Source organism: Gallinula chloropus (genome assembly GCF_964237585.1).
Source record: "Gallinula chloropus genome assembly, chromosome: 13".
NCBI lineage: Eukaryota > Metazoa > Chordata > Aves > Gruiformes > Rallidae > Gallinula > Gallinula chloropus.
Window position 1 is genome coordinate 22,920,104 of NC_140098.1, and position 18,051 is coordinate 22,938,154.

At 42.9% G+C, this 18,051-nt stretch overlaps 2 protein-coding genes across 3 annotated transcripts; one reads left to right on the forward strand and one right to left on the reverse strand.

Annotated features, from left to right (window-relative positions):
• Positions 1-2,687: 2,687 nt before the first annotated feature.
• On the reverse strand, positions 2,688-11,181 carry GABARAPL2 (GABA type A receptor associated protein like 2). The gene is made up of 4 exons (XM_084270206.1): positions 11,029-11,181; positions 10,643-10,698; positions 6,494-6,666; positions 2,688-4,956 (listed from the first exon to the last, which is right to left on the reverse strand). The coding sequence occupies exons 1-4, from the start codon at positions 11,060-11,062 to the stop codon at positions 4,866-4,868; spliced, it is 354 nt and encodes a 117-aa protein (XP_084126332.1). The 5' UTR covers positions 11,063-11,181; the 3' UTR covers positions 2,688-4,865.
• Positions 11,182-11,545: 364 nt separating this feature from the next.
• On the forward strand, positions 11,546-16,597 carry TMEM231 (transmembrane protein 231; the record flags this gene model as incomplete). 2 transcript variants are annotated; one of them, XM_084269951.1, is made up of 7 exons in its annotated part: positions 11,546-11,687; positions 11,764-11,933; positions 13,115-13,243; positions 14,580-14,723; positions 15,010-15,091; positions 15,243-15,355; positions 16,193-16,597. In XM_084269951.1, the coding sequence occupies 7 exons, from the start codon at positions 11,546-11,548 to the stop codon at positions 16,373-16,375; spliced, it is 963 nt and encodes a 320-aa protein (XP_084126077.1). In that variant the 3' UTR covers positions 16,376-16,597. The 2 variants fall into 2 exon arrangements, with proteins under 2 accessions (XP_084126077.1, XP_084126078.1); XM_084269952.1 differs by having other exon boundaries at positions 15,243-15,334; positions 16,172-16,597.
• Between the last annotated feature and the right edge of the window lie 1,454 nt (positions 16,598-18,051).

Here is an 18,051-nt window from a genome sequence, read left to right on the forward strand (position 1 = left end):
ATAAGCTTTTGTTTTATTAAACATAGCAGAAGAATCCTGGGGAGAGGGCTGTGTCAAATAATGCCACTTATGATGTCCCACGCATCTCTTAATTTCAGGACTTTGCCAGGTAACTGCTTCAACTGTGTTGCTTCTGTGGGCAGGAAACAAACCTCTTCAAACTTGCAAATTCTGTGTAGTTCCAGGCAAACCCTACCTACTTTTCAGTGTTTCAAGTACTGTCCATAGCCCTAATCCCCCTTGGCTAATTAAAAGCAGGGATGCCTTAGCCATTTATGTCACTGTTTCCTGGCAAGTGTTCATTAATAGCCTGGCAAAGGCAGGGATGAGAAGTAGTCTCTGGCAGTCTTTGCCTTTATGCTTTATTACCAAATAATGCCTGCATGGCAAAACAGTCAACACCACGAGCTGGGGGGAGCAGTGGGTGATCCTCATTAAACTTTGTCACCGTTATTGCCTTTTGTAAGCAGGTTCAGTTCTATGTAACTGCTGCTATGCAGCTCCCCTCTTGTACTTCCACATGATCATTTGTAAAACATTTGTACAACGCAATGGCAGGATGAAAGAAGTGGATAACTTAGAACTCAAGAATTCTTTAATGATTTGACTGTTCTTTGGTATCTTACTATAGTTTTGGAATTGAAAAATGGGCACAGCAGTTCTCCAAACAGCCTTGACAGTCAACCCCCTGAGCTACATGTGAGACTGAACAGTACATATTACATCACAGTCTGAGAACTGATTACAGCAAATCCTTTTACTTAACACTTGGGTTGGCTTGTCAAATAATGAGTGTCTTACCTGTTGAAGAAATAACAAAACCCTTGGATTCTGTGGGGTGGGGGGGGAGGTGTATGGGGCAGGGGGCTATGGAGAACAGTGACTTGTGTTAGTCATTAGGGGATAACAACAGCCAGATGCCACTGCAGATGGGCTACGGAGTGAACTGTTGAAGAGAAATAGTAGCAGTTATTGTAACTGAGAAAATTGCATTCCAAAAGAGTGTTAACAGGTATGTTTCCCAGCTCCTGAAATTTACCTTTGTGCTTCCCAGAAACTGTACTTTAAAAAAACCCTAGTTTTGCTTTTAATCAACAAGGTCTGTAGCAAACTTGCTGACCAGACTGGAATGTTCCCATATCCTATCCAGCTGCAAAGTTAAAATGGGTTGCATAAGGCTAGTTGTGTCGACTTGGCATCAGACTAGTTTTCAGATGAGCAGTTAAATGATGGAAATTTTAACTCTTTCCTGAAATGTGAGCCCAGCTGTAAGGGGAGATTGTTCCTGGTCACGTTTTGCTGTGCGTTTGTAGAATACTGTGAACTGTAGACTGCTGCTGCTACTCGTCAGGTAGTTTTAGAGGTGCTGAACACTGATATTAACCTCACTCTTTGGATGGAATTGGGGACGTATTTAGGGAAGGGAAGGAACTTTTTAAAAGCACTACTTAAAAGGCTGAGGAGCTAAGCCTGCAGGATCTTATACTCAACAGGAGGGCATTTCTGAGATTGAAAAGAAGTATTTAAATGCTGCATCTGTTTAATTCCAAAGTGGAAGGACCATCTCAATCTAGTGCTCATTTAGTTATACTGGAGATGACATTTCAAATTAGCTTAAAAATAGGTGAGGTAGAGAGGTGTTAGACGTGTAGGAATAGTGAGGTATTTCTTTGTTTTCTGTTTAGCATGTGAATTGAAATGCCTTCCCAGTCCTGAAGGGTCAATAGAAAGTGCAGATCATATGGGACCCAAACATTTTAAATAATTTTACAAGAGTGTATCTAAAGGGATGCTGTCCATCTATGCATTTCAAAAGTCTCTTGATGTTTTACTACCATTTTAAGTGCATCTGCAGGTGAAAAGAAAGTTATTGCTCTAGAAAACGTATCCTTGCATTCTCTGGAATTGCTTGTGTACCTGGGCTCCTAAATCTAAAATACTTACTACAGAGATGTCAAAAGAGCTTTAATATGGGTTTTTGAAAGGCTTATGAAGGGTACTCTAAAAGTCATCTCCATCCTAACATTTGGAATAAAACTTCATCTCCCCTTGGTTTGTTTATATATGTTCTGGCATGTAATCAGCTAGCGTGTTGTAAGTTACATTTCTTACTAACAGCTAGCAAAAAATACTATTTGCTAAACACAGACAAGCTATGAAGTTTTAGTGTCAAGGAAATATTTTCTACTAATAAAAGCACTTTCAGCTCTGAATCAAAAGTTCTCTTAAGACTGAACATTAATGCCAAATGCATGGAGAGGATGGTTGTGGAAGGAATTCAGGATGGAAGCAGTGATGGAATGTTCACTAAGCAGTGTTAGACATGGCAGTGTTATTCTGAATAATGAAAGGCTCACTGAAATTGAGAGCACTTTTTCACATGCTGTAAACACACATGCACTGTGACTGTGACAAGCCTCAGTAATCTACTATTGTGTTGTGTCAACATTTCAGAGACTCCTGCCCTCTCATTCTGGAGTATTTCTGCCAGTACTTGTGACTAACTGCAGAGTCAAACATAATTCTAGGCATAAGGCAACTTTATGTGAGTTTGAGTTAGTATGATCACTTTCCAAGCTGAAATCAAATTCAATTTCCACTGTGACTGGAAACATTTAAAAACTCAACTCTTTCACACCATGTAGCATGAAAATGAAGAAAGATGTTTATTAGTAATCTAAGCTGTAATTCATGTTTCCTTGCTGGCTTACAAAGTTTAAAGCAATGCTACTTTTCCATCCCAGTGTTACCCTTTAGTATTGAAGCGGGAACTCCAGTAATGTGCAATTAGGTCAATTAGGTGGTTTCCCTCCTCCCCCATCATTCAGAACCACAAGTTTGCCACAAGGTAGCTGTGTAACTATGGTCAGTCCATTTGGGAAGCAGTTGAGAGCCTCGGGGTTAACTTTTTTGTTGTTTGTTTTGTGGAAAAGCCTTAAAACTTTTGCCCTGCTGCATACACGCTGTGGCACTAGCATTGATAAAATGATCTCACACTCTTTATCATACATGCAGCCTATCTAATTCCAGTTGTCTGCCTCTGAAATCATAGAACAGTTTGGGTTGGAAAGGACTTTTAAAGGTCATCTAGCCCAAACCCCATGCAGTAAGCAGGGACATCCTCTACTAGATACAGGTTTTCAGAAGTCCTGTCCACTCTGACCTTGACTATTTCCAGGGATAGGGCACCCCCAGCCTTTCTGAGTAACCTGTGCCAGTGTTTTACTACCCTCACCATAAAAAACCCCCTCTTCCTTAGATATAGTTTGAATCTACCCTCTTTTAGTTAAAAATAATTTAAAAGTTTGTCCCCATCTAATAATTGAAAGGCCGCAGTGTTTTCCTGGGGCCTTCTCCAGGCTGAACAACCCCAACCCTCTCAGTCTGTCTTCACAGGAGAGGCGCTCCAGCCCTCTGATCATCTTCATGGCCTCTTCTGGACTTGCTCCAACAGCTCTGTGTCCTCCTTACAGTGCAGACCCCAGAGCTCGATGCAGTACTCCAGGTGGGCGTCTCATCAGAGGGGAGTAGAGGGGGACAGTCACTTCCTTTGACGTGCTGGTCATGCTGCTTCCTGCTGTAGTCCAGGTTACAGTTGGCTTTCTGGGCTGCAAGTGTGCAATGCTGGGTATGTCCAGCTTTTCATCCGCTGGTACTCAAGTCCTTTTCTGCAGGGTTCCTCAGTCTCGCTTGCTACCAGGGGACTGTCCTGACCAGGTGCAGGCCCTTCCACTTGGCCTTGCTGAATCTCACGAGGTTAATGTGAAACCACCTGAGTTTGACTAGACCCCTATCCTTCAGGCATGTCAGCTGCACCACTGAACTGTATATACTCCAGCTGTTCTTTAACATGCTTGGTTCTGTAATATCCTTAGAATATCTACAGAATTTTTACTTGGAAAGGACATGTATATCTATATAACTACCCGTAGCACAACTAGTTTTGGGGTTTGTTTTTTTAAGAACTGCTCACACAACTGTTTTAATCTGAACTCCTTGCCAAATATTTCTCTCTCTGCAATAACTCACAGAGAAATTACACTTTCCCGTTCCCCAGTCTCCTATTTGTATCATTCAGTTGCCTCTGTGCCCTTTCCCTACAGGCTATGCTTTTGACACCTAGGTCCTGCTTTCCAAATCCCCTTGCTATTTACCACTCCACTTACAGTTTGTGGCCAGCATAGCTCTTTTCCAGATGAGAGCTCATAGCTCTGAAGCTATTGGTTTGGGAACGCAGAGCTGGCTCCTTGTCTCTTCCCTCTGTCATCATCCACATGCTAGAAGTTCAGAAGCTGTACAGTGTCTAGTAAATAATATAAGTAGATGTATAATAAATGTGATGATTTAAGTTTCTGGCCAAAATCAAAGAAATGTCAGCACTGCCTGTTTGTGACAGGAATTTTTATTGTACTTGTTTGTTAATTGAAAGCAAAGAACATATTAGCTCACTTCAACATGATGGCATCTTGCTCCTGCTTAGGATAAGCTGGCAAATCCAGTGTTCCTATTACTAACTTTTATTTTTTTATTTTTCTTAAGTTACCATGTCAAAACAGAATAAATATGTACCCTTTCATGTTTTAGCAGCCCAACTACTTTGCTTTATTACTTAATCACTGTCATCAAATATATCCCCCAAAGGAGTGAGGGATTCAAAGCCACGAGGAAAAAAATGCACAAAACCAACAAAACTTCTTTGTGATAATTTAACAGTCTACTAAAACAAGACCTATCAATATATTAAGAAATCAATCCAGTTACAAATGCATGTGTTATAGAAGAAACTTCTGTATATGTTGGAACAGAAAATGATCAGCTATTTACAAGATACACAGCAGGATGATATAGTAGCCAAGCCCCACCATTCAGAAACCAAATGTATTCTCTCCACTGTAGGCAACATACAAGAATCCATCTTCATCCTTTTCTTTCTCATAAAGTTGTCCCATAGTTAAGCTTAAAGGGGGAAAAAAGAGAAACGGTTTGCTTGGATCATGACAGTTCCAAATGGTAACAGTTAGAATATCACACAGGCAAATACTAATAACAGCCAAAAGTGGTAAGTCTCTGTGTGAATTAAAATACCAAAATGAGGATATATATGAAAAGCAGCTGACTCTAGAATTACCAAAATGATCCTGGGCTTGCTGCAGAGTGTCTAGGTTTTTGTTACTTCATCACAAATGTGTTTGTCAGCACACTTCCCTGTTTTATTGGAAATCAGTTACTGAATGTCTCTCAGGTTCTGAGTCATCCATTATTGACGCTGTGACTAATACCAGGATCAATAGCCTGACAGTATCTTCCTTGAATGCAGCTGCATTTATGTCTTCATTCTTGTGTGAGCAACCTCATTTCTGCTTCCAACTGGTGTAGTTGTCAGTGTTCAGCTTGTCTCAGATTTATCAAACTTGTGCTTTTTGGGCTGTTTCTTTGAGGCCCAGGTTGTTTTGGGGAGGAACAGTTTTGTTTTCTATGTTGTTAAAAAATGATGATTTAAAATCATGCTACTACCAAAACACATGGGCAACAAAACAGAAGTTAGCCAGAAACTAGTGCATTTTTAGTGGATAAAGTTTTGAACTTTTGATGAAATTAAAGTTTTCTTAAACTGGATAGGCAGAGAGGAGCTTGAAAGCGTTGCAGGCAGTACTGGGAACGTAAGGGAATTGGTGAGTAGTAGATAAACTTCTGGATGAAGAGAGAAGGGTGTCAAAGAATTGGTGGTCTGTGTTTTGAACATGTGAGATGAGACAGTGTGCCCTTTCCTATTCTTAGCAGTTATGCAGCACTGCTAAGATGACATACAGGCGCTTTCAATGTTCTTAGGAAGCAAGCAGAAAAAGATGGTACTCACACACCTCTGTTCTGTATCACAAAGTAAATAAGAAATACTCCTGAGTCTGAACCAGTTACCTGGTGGCACTGTTACAAAGGTAAGGATTAATAAGATCTAAAATGTGTAACATAAGGATGTACTATTTCCTCAAATATTAAACTATCTCATATAGAAAGCAGTAGCTGCTGCTTCTGTATGTAACAGACAATAATTAATTTTTCTATATAAAACCAATGTGAAAAACCTTTCTATATTATTTTTGCATTTTGTGTTTATAGAAGTAATTTATAAAACAAATACTAGCAACTAATCTACAATGTTATAATTTGTGAGCTGTCAGAGTAATTTGTGGTGTTTGAGTATTTAACATGCAACTTTTCTGTTACATTCAGAATGATTATTTTTTGTGTATTGATGTTGTAAATGTTCTTGCATTCAACCAAAGATACATAATAGCCCTCTTACCATGGAAGTAAATAATGGCATTTCTCAGTCACCCTTCCTTTCAGCCTAACGCAAGAAATGTTTTGTGAAACTCGCAGTGAGATTAAAACGTAACTGACACCTCCTAAAAATGACCAAGTAAGGTTCAAAGAGAGTTCCTGTCCTTCCAGTATGCCTGTGGTTCTGAACACCAAGTGAATAGCCTCTCACCTGGATTGTGGGACAGTCTTGTCTACAAAGAGGAATATTGCCTTCTCAGATGGTAGTTGAATCCTCTTCCTGATGATCCACATGAACTGGGCCACAGTAATATCAGATGGAACTAAGTATTTCCTCTTGTCAATATCAACAATCTGAGATCCTGAGACCTTCTCCACTATGACCTGTAAAACACAGGTGTAAACATCAGGCTTTACAGGATCTGCATGAACAGACAGCTTCAGTGGAGTCATGAAACATTCGACTAGACTGCAGCACTGGTAGTCCAGCAACAGCAGGTAATCCGAGGAAGCGCATTCCCTTTGTACAAATGCTGCTTATTCTGTTTTTCTCATTGTCACAGTGTAAAAAAGAAAGTTGTGTAGAACAGAATAGTTCACCTGCAAGGGACCTACAACAACCATCTTGTCCAACAGCCTGACCACCAAAAATTAAAGCATGTGAAGGTCACCATCCAAATGCCTCTTAAATGTTGACAGGCATATGGGTTACTGACCACCTCGAAGCAGCATGTTGTAGTGTTTGACTACCCTCCGGGTAAAGAAATATTCATGTCCAGTCTGAACATCCCCAGGCACAGCTGTGAACATTTCCCAGGCACCCTGTCTCCAGATCCCAGGGAGAAGAGAGGTCAACACCTCCCTCTTCACTTCCTCTCCTTAGGAAGCTGCAAGAGAGCATTAAGTTTGCTCTTCAGCCTCCCTTTTTTTCCAAACTAGACAAATCTGGAGGCCTTAGCCACTCCTCACAGAACATGCAAGTGTGACCATCATTGCTTGAAATCTTGTGTTACACAGGATTCTAGTTTGCTACGTGCATGCCATATCCTCTTTAAATTGTCATGTGACTAAATGAAATCCCACAAAGCAGAGATACACAGGTTTAACAAACACACCACCTCAACCCTTCCGCCTTAACTATCTTTTTTTTTAAACAATGTTCCAAGTTGCTCCCAACCAGTAACAGAACCAACTCCTTGATACAGCATATAGCAAAAGAAAAACAAGTAACTCAGTAACACTGAAGCTAAAAAAAAATAAATCAGTATTTGGATAAATGGGAGAGAGAACCACCAGCTTAGTTTAGCATCTCATCTGCCATTTCACCTGTTGTATGCAATTTGGAGAGGCCAGAACGGCTCTCAGGCTTCCATGAGTACATATTAACAACTTCTTTCTCTTCTCCTGAAGTCTTTTGTATTCACCTGTGCAGCATACTGTGCCATCACACAATACTGCCAGTATGTCAGAAACTCATGCTAAGTGGAGACGCATACTTCAGGCAGCTCGGTGTAGAATCAAAGCCGCCATGGTGTATCTGAATAGGGTCAAAACTCTGGTAGAGTTGCAGTCAGCTGTGGTATACTGAAAGGTTCCAGGTGGCCACAGAATGACCAGGTGTTCTGTGCTTTTTTTTTTTTTACACATTGCTTTGCTGTACTGCTTTTGATTTGACAGCCACGCTCTCTGCTTTTTTATAATGAACAATTACCCACTTCCACAGCCAGCCCACGAGCGTGTCAGTCCAGCTCAACAGTGTGTCAAGGAAGAGAAGCGAAGTGTGGCTGCAGTAGGCTCTGGGATACCAGTTGGCCTGCCAAAGCTTCCCAGTTGAGTACACTGAATTACCAGAAAGATGCTGTGATCTTCTGTGCCCCTGTTGTGCTAAGCTTATACTGCCAGATAATCCAGCAGTGGATGCCTCTGATGTTCAAAACTCCATGATCACAGTTTCAGTTAGCTCGACGAAGTTACAGGATGACAGCGAAGCCGTATTAATACAGTGTAGGTTTCAGCAATGTATTAATGAGACGCAGATGGGATACACAGGCTGTAAGGAAAACCAATTTTAAAATCACAGTCCATGCTGATGCTGCTAGGCCACCGCAGGAACTTGGCTAGTCTCTGCCTACACCAGCAGTGCTTGGCAACAGAAAGTAGGGAGGAACTCCAGTATGCCTAGGTAAGATGTGTGCAGCATTAACAGGCCTTTGTTTGCAACTTTGAAAAGAGACTGCCGATGTTAATTACCAGCCTGGGGTGTCTGTAGACTCAGGTCTGCAATAGCACACTAATTTTATCACTGGAAACCAGAATTATTTTTTTTTACTGTGTTACTCTGACTGTGACTGCACTCTAAAGCACATTGTTTGTTCCACCAAGTTAGTGCTGTCAGCGTATGACTCAAATGATGCTGTTCTCTGCTTTGTATTGTGCTGAACTGATGATAGAATATGTTAGGAAATTAGACCTTGACTACAGAAAGGAAAGATGACAGGATGGCCACAAAAAAAGCAACAGGTACAAGAGGAAGGAGAAATAAGTATTACTTCTGGAAGGGACCTGATGCTTATTGCTCCACATGGGCTAGTTCTTGAAGGAAAATGCTGCACATGGGGAAATAAGGCTTGTAAGAGGTTCCACTGTCTTAAAGCCTTAGCTCTGCACTCCCCATTGCTACAGCAGACAGGTAATGCTCAATTACATTTACAATACATGCTGTTGGATGATCTGGTGAGGTTTTTTCCTTCTAATTGCTCTGCTTTCAGAAATAGATAGAGGCCATAGTATCTGCCTTTTGGAATTCAGTAGGAGGGAACTGTAAAGAGGACCAAGAACAGCCTGAAAGGAATATTAAAGCCTTAACAACCAATATTGGGTTTTTTTCACACATTACAGTTACAGAGTAGGCATTTTAGCTTCATAATCTATAAACTGTCAAAGTCAAGGCTCTTGGTGAACTGCTTCTAGTAAAACTTAAAACTTTTAACCCCTAGACCATTTGATTCCCTGGGCAAATTTAAAATTGCAGTACTTGGCACGCATTAATTTCTTTACCTCTCATCTATTCCTTAAAGGTCTAGCCTACGACAGTGTCAGGCTGTTAATATATTATCTTAACAGGTTTGAACCACATTTCTAAATCCAGGTACATAGATACAGCAGCTGAGAACTGAAGTCCCTTTAATCTATGTCACTCAGGATGCAGGCTGTAACCTAGAAAGCAGGAAACATTAAGTCCGAAAAAAGATGTTGACTATTAAATACCAAAAATATACTTGATATCAACTATTTTGTGAACAGTATATGGTTCACTCTGAATCATCAAACGTATCGGCCCAGATGCAGCATCACACTACAATTTGAGATTTAATTCCTGTATCCATCCATACCTTGCTGTCCACCTCTGATACAACATTACGTAATTCTGACTCACACTATGAGTTTCAACATCTCTTCTTCCCCTAGGGTAATGAAAGATACTCTTGAGATGAAAAAATGGGTATCTGTGGAGATACACTAGCATGCCACAATCTATAGCATAGTTAACACTACTATAGGTGGTTAACTAATTAAGTTAACTAATTAACTAATTAACCAATCAAGCAGAGAATGGCAAGGATCGACTCAGCTTGCCAGACCACAAGCTGAGAAGATGCTGTGACTAGCTGGAACTCAACATCAGAGAAAGTCAATGGGATTAGAGGTTCTACTCTGGGTCACACTGCCTAATGGATAAGTGATTTATCAAGAGGTCAGACAGCAGTGACACTAACTGGCATGTGGTCACATGAGATGTAGGAAATTTTACTCAGAAGCAGGTAAGTTGAGAATGTGGACATGTTAGCTGTTACATAAGGATGTGAAATGCGGTTATTTCACTGACTAAAACATGATAAAAAAAAGATTGCAGAGTGAAGTAGTGAGGTCATTTGGTATTTAGAAGGTAGGTTGGTAACTATTAATAAAGGTGGGTCACCACTTGCACTGGCTCTTCAAACAATAGGGTTTGCATGGGGAGATTCTTGAGAAGAGTGGTTGTAGACATGGAAGAAGTGAAGGAAAATCACCTTCCTCATGTAGCCAGGACGGATGAGTGCAAAGGTTTAAAGAATTTAAGATAAGCTATAAACATGCCCGGAAAGCGTTTAGAAAGTCAGGCACTCATGTTTACTTGTCAATATTCTGTGGGGCAGAAGAGGGAGTGTTTTATGTGTTAGATGTGTTTGAGACCTCTTTAAAACATCTAAGGATGCAAAAGAGAAGATTAATTTACTTAGGATCTGATCGAAGAAGAGAGGACAGGATGGAAACAGCTTATCCACCTTTGCTTTTAAGTACTCGCTGGTTGGTTACTCACCGGGACACGGTCGGGGTATTTGGCTCGGATTTTTGCCGACTCGACACATCTGTGCTCTGTGAACAAAACTCGTAATTAGTCACAGCACAGTAATAGTATCGCCAGTGTCCTAGGGAGAGACGGGAGCCTGCGGGGACGGCGACAGTTTAACCCTTCCCCCGCCCCCCCACCCCCACCCCCGCGAAAGGGGTCCGTAGCTGCTGAGGGAGGCCGTCCCCGGGAATCGCGCCACCCTTCGGCCAAGGCCGCAGTCGGCTGTCCGCCCACAGACAGGACGATCGGATCGGAGAGCCGACCGGGGCAGACCGAGTGGGTAGGCCCCGGTCCCCGCGACGAAGCAGGAGACGGAGGGCGGCGGGCAGCGTCTGACCCGGGCCCACCCTTACCCAGCGCGTGGTCCTCCTTGAACATCCACTTCATCGTGCGGACCGGCGGGAAGCGGAGCCAGCGGCGGCGAGGCCCGTGTGCGGGCGGGCGGGGGCTCCTGCCGGGCAGCCGGGCCTGTCGCTGTCACGGTCCCTGTCACAACAACAACAGCCACAGCTCGGCAGGCGGGACTTCCGCCTCGCCAGTTCCCTAGCAACCACCCCAGACGCAGCGCTTCCGGCCGGCTACCCAGAGGCGGGGCTGCAACATCCGAGCGCAGAGTCAGCCGGCGGGTGCGAGGTCACGCGTTGGTCCCTCCCGAGGTGTTCCTGTGGCGCTCGAAACCGCACCATGGGCTCCGCTGCCGTTCCCGGGCGCTCTCCCACCTCATTGCAGTCATCGGCCCCGGAATGCAGTGGTACACGCTTATTGGCTGGCGCACCCGTCGCCTCTCCGCGTTCCGACGTGCTGATAGGAGAGGCGTCCTGTCAGTCTGGGGCTCCGCCGTTGCCACGGTGAGGGCGCGGGCCGCTCGTGATGGCTGGCGTGGAGCTGTTCTCGCATCCCGCGCTCCACACGCGCTACCGGGCCGGGCTCTGCTCCGCCGCGGCGCTCGCCTTGCTGCTCATGACGGTGTTGACCTACGTGCCGCCGCTGCTGGTGGCCTACCGGAGCCACGGTGAGCACCGCTCGGCCCCACGCGACCCGGCCCGGCCCGGCGCAGTCCTGAGGTCTCGCGCCGCCTCTGCCCGCAGGTTTCTGGCTGAAGCAGAGCGCGTACCTGGAGCAGCCCACCGTGCGGTTCCGGTACCAGGTGCTCTTCGTGGCTACCGTCGGGCCCGCCCCAGGAAGCTTTTTGGCGTGGAGCACTTTCCCGACGTTCAACAGGCTCCAGGAGGACCGGCTACGAGTCCCACTCCTGTCGGTAGGCCTGCCCGGGGCGAGCTCGGCGGTGAATGTGGGAAGCAGGGCTGGAGAGTGGGACCAGGGGAGCGGCCATGGGACCAGGGCATAAGTGTTGAGTGTTGCCAGTGCTCATGACCAAGCAGCCTACCGTGCACTGCTGCATGCGAGTCACAGCAGCTTTGTGCATAACCCCGTGCCTTACAGCAACGTTTGCTTGGGACAAGGGATTTTTAACCAGCACAGTCATCAAGTCCAACCATTAACCTAACACTACCACAACCACCACTACACCACGTCCTTAAGAGCCTCTGGTGGTTTGCTTGAGCACATAAGTTTACCTTCCTCAAATTAGTAGGGTAGTTGGGCCCTTCTTCTCTCCCCCACCCCCCATGGCTTATCACAATCTGAAGTTTGCAGGGTTTGTACATAGTCCCTAGTTTTGAAAGGAGACTCTGGAACGGGCTGTCCAGGGAGTCTCCACCCCTGGAGGTATTTAAAAGACCGTTAGATGCAGTGCTGAGGGACGTGGTTTATTAGTGGATGGCAGGTTAGGGCGATGCTTGGTCTTGACGTAAAGGGTCTATTTGAACCAAGGCAATTCTAAGTCCTTCTAAAGCATGTAGCCTCTGCCTGGCAGCCATTGTTCCTTCAGGGATTCAACGGTCACTGCTATTTTTTCTGCATTTCCTCTGTCATGAGTCCTGTTGTGCTTGCAAAGAGCTGAAGTACTGAACATTTGTGGCACAGAAATGTAGCAAGCCTTGGCTCGCAACCAGACATTGGCTTGCAGGGGCTACATTAAGAGGTAGGCTGAAATTCAAGAGGCATAAGCCTGATTGTCACCCACATTTGTACAGGAAGTAACAGAGGATCCAGCACTAAGGCAGGCTTTGTAACCTGCAAGGGAGATGGCTGAAATGGCATAGGGCGGAAGAGACCTTGAAGAGTCTGATGAATTTTCTCTTCCTAGGGGCACACATGAGACATTGTGTTACAGACACTACTGCAAGATGTTTGTCTCTTCTCCTGTGTCTATAAAGTCAACCAGCTTTTTATTGCTTTCCTAACTATGCAGGTTATTTGCTTGCTTTTTTTTTTTTTTTTTTTCTGCAGTTGTGGAGATCCCCTGATGTTTTACCTTTTGTTCTCTTTTTAACAGAAGTTTGTGCCTTTAAAAAACAATCTTATTGATTCCTTCAGGCTAGAGAAGAAGACAAAAATCAAGATGGCAAAATGGATCAGTTGCATTTTAAACTGGAACTACCGCTACAACCTACGGAGCATGTAGTTGGTGTTCAGCTGATTCTACTCTTTTCCTACCATCTTTATGTGAGCATTTTTAGTTTTATTTGTTGTGACCTATAGACCCAGTGTAATATTCCAGTAGTGGTTATGCAAAAGATGAAAGAACTTTTACACATTTGAAATTGCTATCTAAAAGTTTCATTCTGCTAAAAAATTATTTACTTTTCTCATACTCTGCTGGGTCATTCCTAGTCTAGCTCTGTTGCGTATTTTGATATGTCCAACCCAGGAGATTCTATGATTCTTAGTTTTCTTTGGAATCTGTGCACTCTCTTGGGCTGTAGTGCAGCATACAGGACAGAGATGTGCAACAGTGCCTGTCAGTGTAGGTAGGTGGCATCAGGAAATAATTGAGAGCCTTGCAGTAGGCAGTAGGCTGTGCATTCTTACATATTGCTGTGTCATGACCTAAGTGGTTAGTTTTCTGAGGTAGAGGGGCAGGCTGTTGCAGCATGCTGAAACTCCATAGATTTAGCTTACTTAATGGCTCTTGAAGCAATGGCAATCATCTGCCAGGATCTTTGGAAGGGTGAAGAAGGTGTTATATGGATCGGGAAAATAAAATTCTGCTGCCATTGTATCAAGTGGCATTGCAATTAATAATACCTGAAGCAATGAGTAAAATGCTAGTGCTCAGAGAACCCACTGACACATCTAAGGCAGTGTAGAGCTGTGTCGGATGTACCCACGAAGCCAGTAAGTTGTTTTACTAGGGAGATTAGACTTAGTTTAACCAAGAGCCTCTTGCTGATTGCAGGTGGACAATCTTAGCAAGCATGGCCATGTGGTGTAGAAAACATTCCAAGATCAAGAGTAGAGGCCTGACATTCCTAAATTTATTCTGAAGTATTAGGCCAGTGATTAGTATCACTGAGAGTTATGATATTTACACCACCTTTGTTTTACAGTAAATGTGAAAATTTTCCTTCAGATTGGGTGATTGATAAGGGCTAAGGAACTTCTTTGTTTCATCCTTATTGCAGAGCAGGAGTCCTTAGCTGACTTTGCTGAATATTTTGAAGTGTGTCTCCAATTATGTCTTTTGTGATCTTGCAGCTTTTCACATTACGGCAAGTCAAATTGTTCTGTCATTAGCCACAAGGTGTTGGGCTTAACTAAATTTCCTGTAGAACTTTGGTTTATAAAGTTAGTAACTAACAAATAGAGCAGTTCACTAAAAAATAAAATTGTTAGTATTTCTTTTTTGGTGTTTCCCTTGTTTAGACTAATGTGATGATCTGAAAATTGGGAGTCAGAAAAAAATCAAATCTATGGAGAAAATCTGTACATACAAAGAGATAGAAAAGCATGTTGTGTTATCCCCAATGTTAAGTTCATTTTCTCATGTTTACCATTTCAGAGAATGTCAACACTTGTGATGCAGAGCATGGCTTTTCTTCAGTTTTTTTCTCCTGTGCCAGGGTCTCAGCTCTATATGAATGGAGACCTGAAATTGAACCAGAGGCAATTACTTAACCATTGTGGACTGGATACCAGATACAATGTAAGGAAATTTTTCCTTCTCCCATCAATTTCCCCCTGCCCTTTATCCTTCTAGTACCATATTACATGATATCATAATTATTTGTACTCCTGCACAGAATGGACCCTAGAACTTTGGAACTGGTGTTATCTTGTTAGGCTGAAAGGTGGAAGAGATTATTCTGACAAGATGTTCAGTCTGATGTTTATGCATGTTCCTTCAATGGCACAGATACTTTGCTCATGAAACACAGTAGAATTGCTTTTGTGAAGAGTGAACAAATAATGCAGGTATCTCCTTGTAACAGGTGTCTGTGATCAATGGCACGAGTCCTTTTGCGAGTGACTATGATCTAACAAACATCATTGCAGCATATTGGGATAGAAATGGTAAGCCCAAATGCATATCTGTGAATTACAGGACAGCAGTAGTTAGCACATTGGCAGCTGTTTGATTTGATTTCTGTATTAATACAGAACTCAAATCTTAAGATTGAACCTTAACACCCCTTAACCTGTATGTTTCCTTTACCCATTTTAGTGACAACAGTGTTTTCAGATCCCAGTCCTGTTTGGATGACTGGAAGAGCAAGAGATGCACCATTTATTGTTAATGCCACTATTCGTTACCCAGTGGAAGTTATCTTATATCCTTTGAAAAATACATAAGCTGACATAACTGGCTTGCATATATTGGTCAAATGAAATCCGTTTTCTTCAAGACTTGTTACTACACTTTTCCTTCGTTAGCTAAGCACTATAGTTAACTGAATACCTATTTGCTCATTCCTCCAGAAGTATCTCCTTGCATAATCAGTTTCTGACTTTTTCTGCTGGGAACCTGTGTTGCTTTCAGCCTTACTAAATTGTTCTTTTTGCAGTTTGTTAGTCATTCACAGTATCTATAGTAAGTCTGCCTTTGCTATTGCACCACTTGCTGTCTCAATCTGTCATAGATGCCACTAGTAAAGCATCCATCTTTACTATACTACTTTGACGTAAAGCAGATAATTAGAAATCCAGGTGCAAAGTAAGCTCACCAAATAATCAACCCTGCAGTGCATGTCACAAATCTGTTACATGCACCAACAGACCTGAAGGTTTTTTTATGGGTTTGTTTCTTGTTTGTTATGTTCTTTACTAATTTTCTCGGACAAGAACAAGCTTGTGTTTAAAAGAATCTGTATGGAACACACTTCTTACTAGGTTTGGTTACCTGCCTGTTACCAATAATTACTTTCTGGTGAGTCAGGGACAAAATAGGCTCTCCCCACTGAATTGATTTAAATGTCTTCTAGGACAGTCACATCTGCAGCTTTTGTTACATAGTATGATAAAAGGCCTTTAGGGATTTCCATGGCTCAAAGGCTTTGCTTTGCTATGCAAACCGAATTTTGTGCTTTTCTAGGTTTGAGTTCCTTTGTTTACTTATTACAGTAATAGTATCAGAAGCTTTTTGATGAACACTCCTTGACTTTCTTTAAATATCAGCCAGGATTTTGGGAAATTATTAAATTTGCCTGGATCCAGTATGTCAGCATTCTCCTTATCTTTCTTTGGGTGTTTGGTAGGATTAAAATATTTGTGTTTCAGAATCAGGTGTTGACTACAACTCCAGTATCACCAGTTCTGCCTGTGTCTCCAGTACTGTCCTACAAACAGCACCAGTCCTGAGGAGATACATGAGAAAATGCAGTTCAGAAATAAATACCTGTTTTTAGTCTTGCTCCACTTTTTACTTGGGAATACCAGAACTTGTATCTTGCAAGTATGTTCTGTTCGTGCTTCCTTTTTCAAATGCACAGTCATTTATCTGTTTTCTGAGAGTGCTGCTTTGGGACGGTATTTTTTTTTCTTTTTATTAATTTCATTAAAATTAAGATAACCTTTACCAAATACATTCACTTTTTCAAACAAGTCAGTTCCCTGATTGAACTTGGTATGTGTCTGCATGAGCATTAATGTGGGTATAAGCAAGGGATGGAAAACTCTGGAGAGAACATAGAACCCCATTTTTAAGGGTTTGAGTCATACTGCCATGAAAACAGAATGTGTGACAGTCCTCTAAACTGAAAGAAGCACATTTAAGTTAGGAGCTTGAATGTGAAAGAGGGTAATGCCAGAAAACAATAATACTGGGAGGCTGTATCTCACTTTTCTCTCCTTCCACATTAACTTAGAACAAATGATACTGCTCAGAGCAACAGGTTAGTGAATGCATGTGAAAGAAAAAGTGGTGATTTGATCTGAATAAGGAAATACAGATAAAAATTTCCTTGTGTTCTATTTTCTTTTAGAAGAAGAAAAGTGGAAAAAATCCTCCAAATTTAAGGGGAGAACTTAATAGGAGGAAGTAAAAATGTTGATTGTTTGCAGGTGGCATGTAACTGCTTAGCATGCCCTGAAGCAATCCTGCCATTTCTGTTGAAAGGCGAGTTTTACAACTGTGACTAATAAGTGAATGCTGTGTAGAAGGAGCAGTAAAGGCAGTTGTGGCTACAGTAGGGGAAAAAAACCCACCTGTTTCTGATGCTTCTGTTATGCTGACTTTCTGGATCACTCTGGTACTTGCCATAGTTCTTGGTTTATAGTTCTGACTTTTTTTTCAAGGCCTTCAATGCCTGTTAGTAACCAAGCAATTGAATAAAGGTAATATTATTTTATGGTTGTACCAGTAAAGCAACGTAAAAGGTGTTTTTTCCTTATAATTCAGTTTATTGCTAACACCTTTATTGCACAACCTCAGATTCTGCTGCAACTAGCATTGGGAAGGAGGAGTCTCTTTTGGAAGCCTCTACAAGGACTCTTCCTTTAGCATGCTAAGCAACAGAAAGCATAAAGACAAAAATACCACTGCAGCCCACCACAGTGCTACTACACAGGTGGTCTGAGTACAGGGGCTGGATGGAAATCGAAATGCTGCTCATTGAGCAGGACGCAGAAGCATGTTCAATCAGGTTTCTCTAAGTGGCTCTCTAAGAGGAAAGAGTAGCCGGTTACAAGTCCTGTGCATCAGTAAAAATGGGAGTGTGGACACGTAAGAGCTATGCTGCAGAGTCTTCTAAGGGGTGACGCTAGGAAGAGAGAGACCACCTTTATGGTTACGCTTTCACGAGCCAAGCAACCTGCTTGTGAGGACAGGGCCTTCCCGTTCCCCTCGCACCACACAGGCAGGACGTGGCCGCGCCGCGCGCGGCCTGGGGGTGGGCCGTGGGGCCTGAGGGAGGGGGAGGTGGTTGCAAGCGGGCCTGAGGCGCTGGCGAGTGCCACTGAGAGGCCGAGGGGTGGCACCGGGCGCAGGCCGCCCGCACAACGGTGCAGGCGACTGGGAGATGCATCGGTGAGGTTGC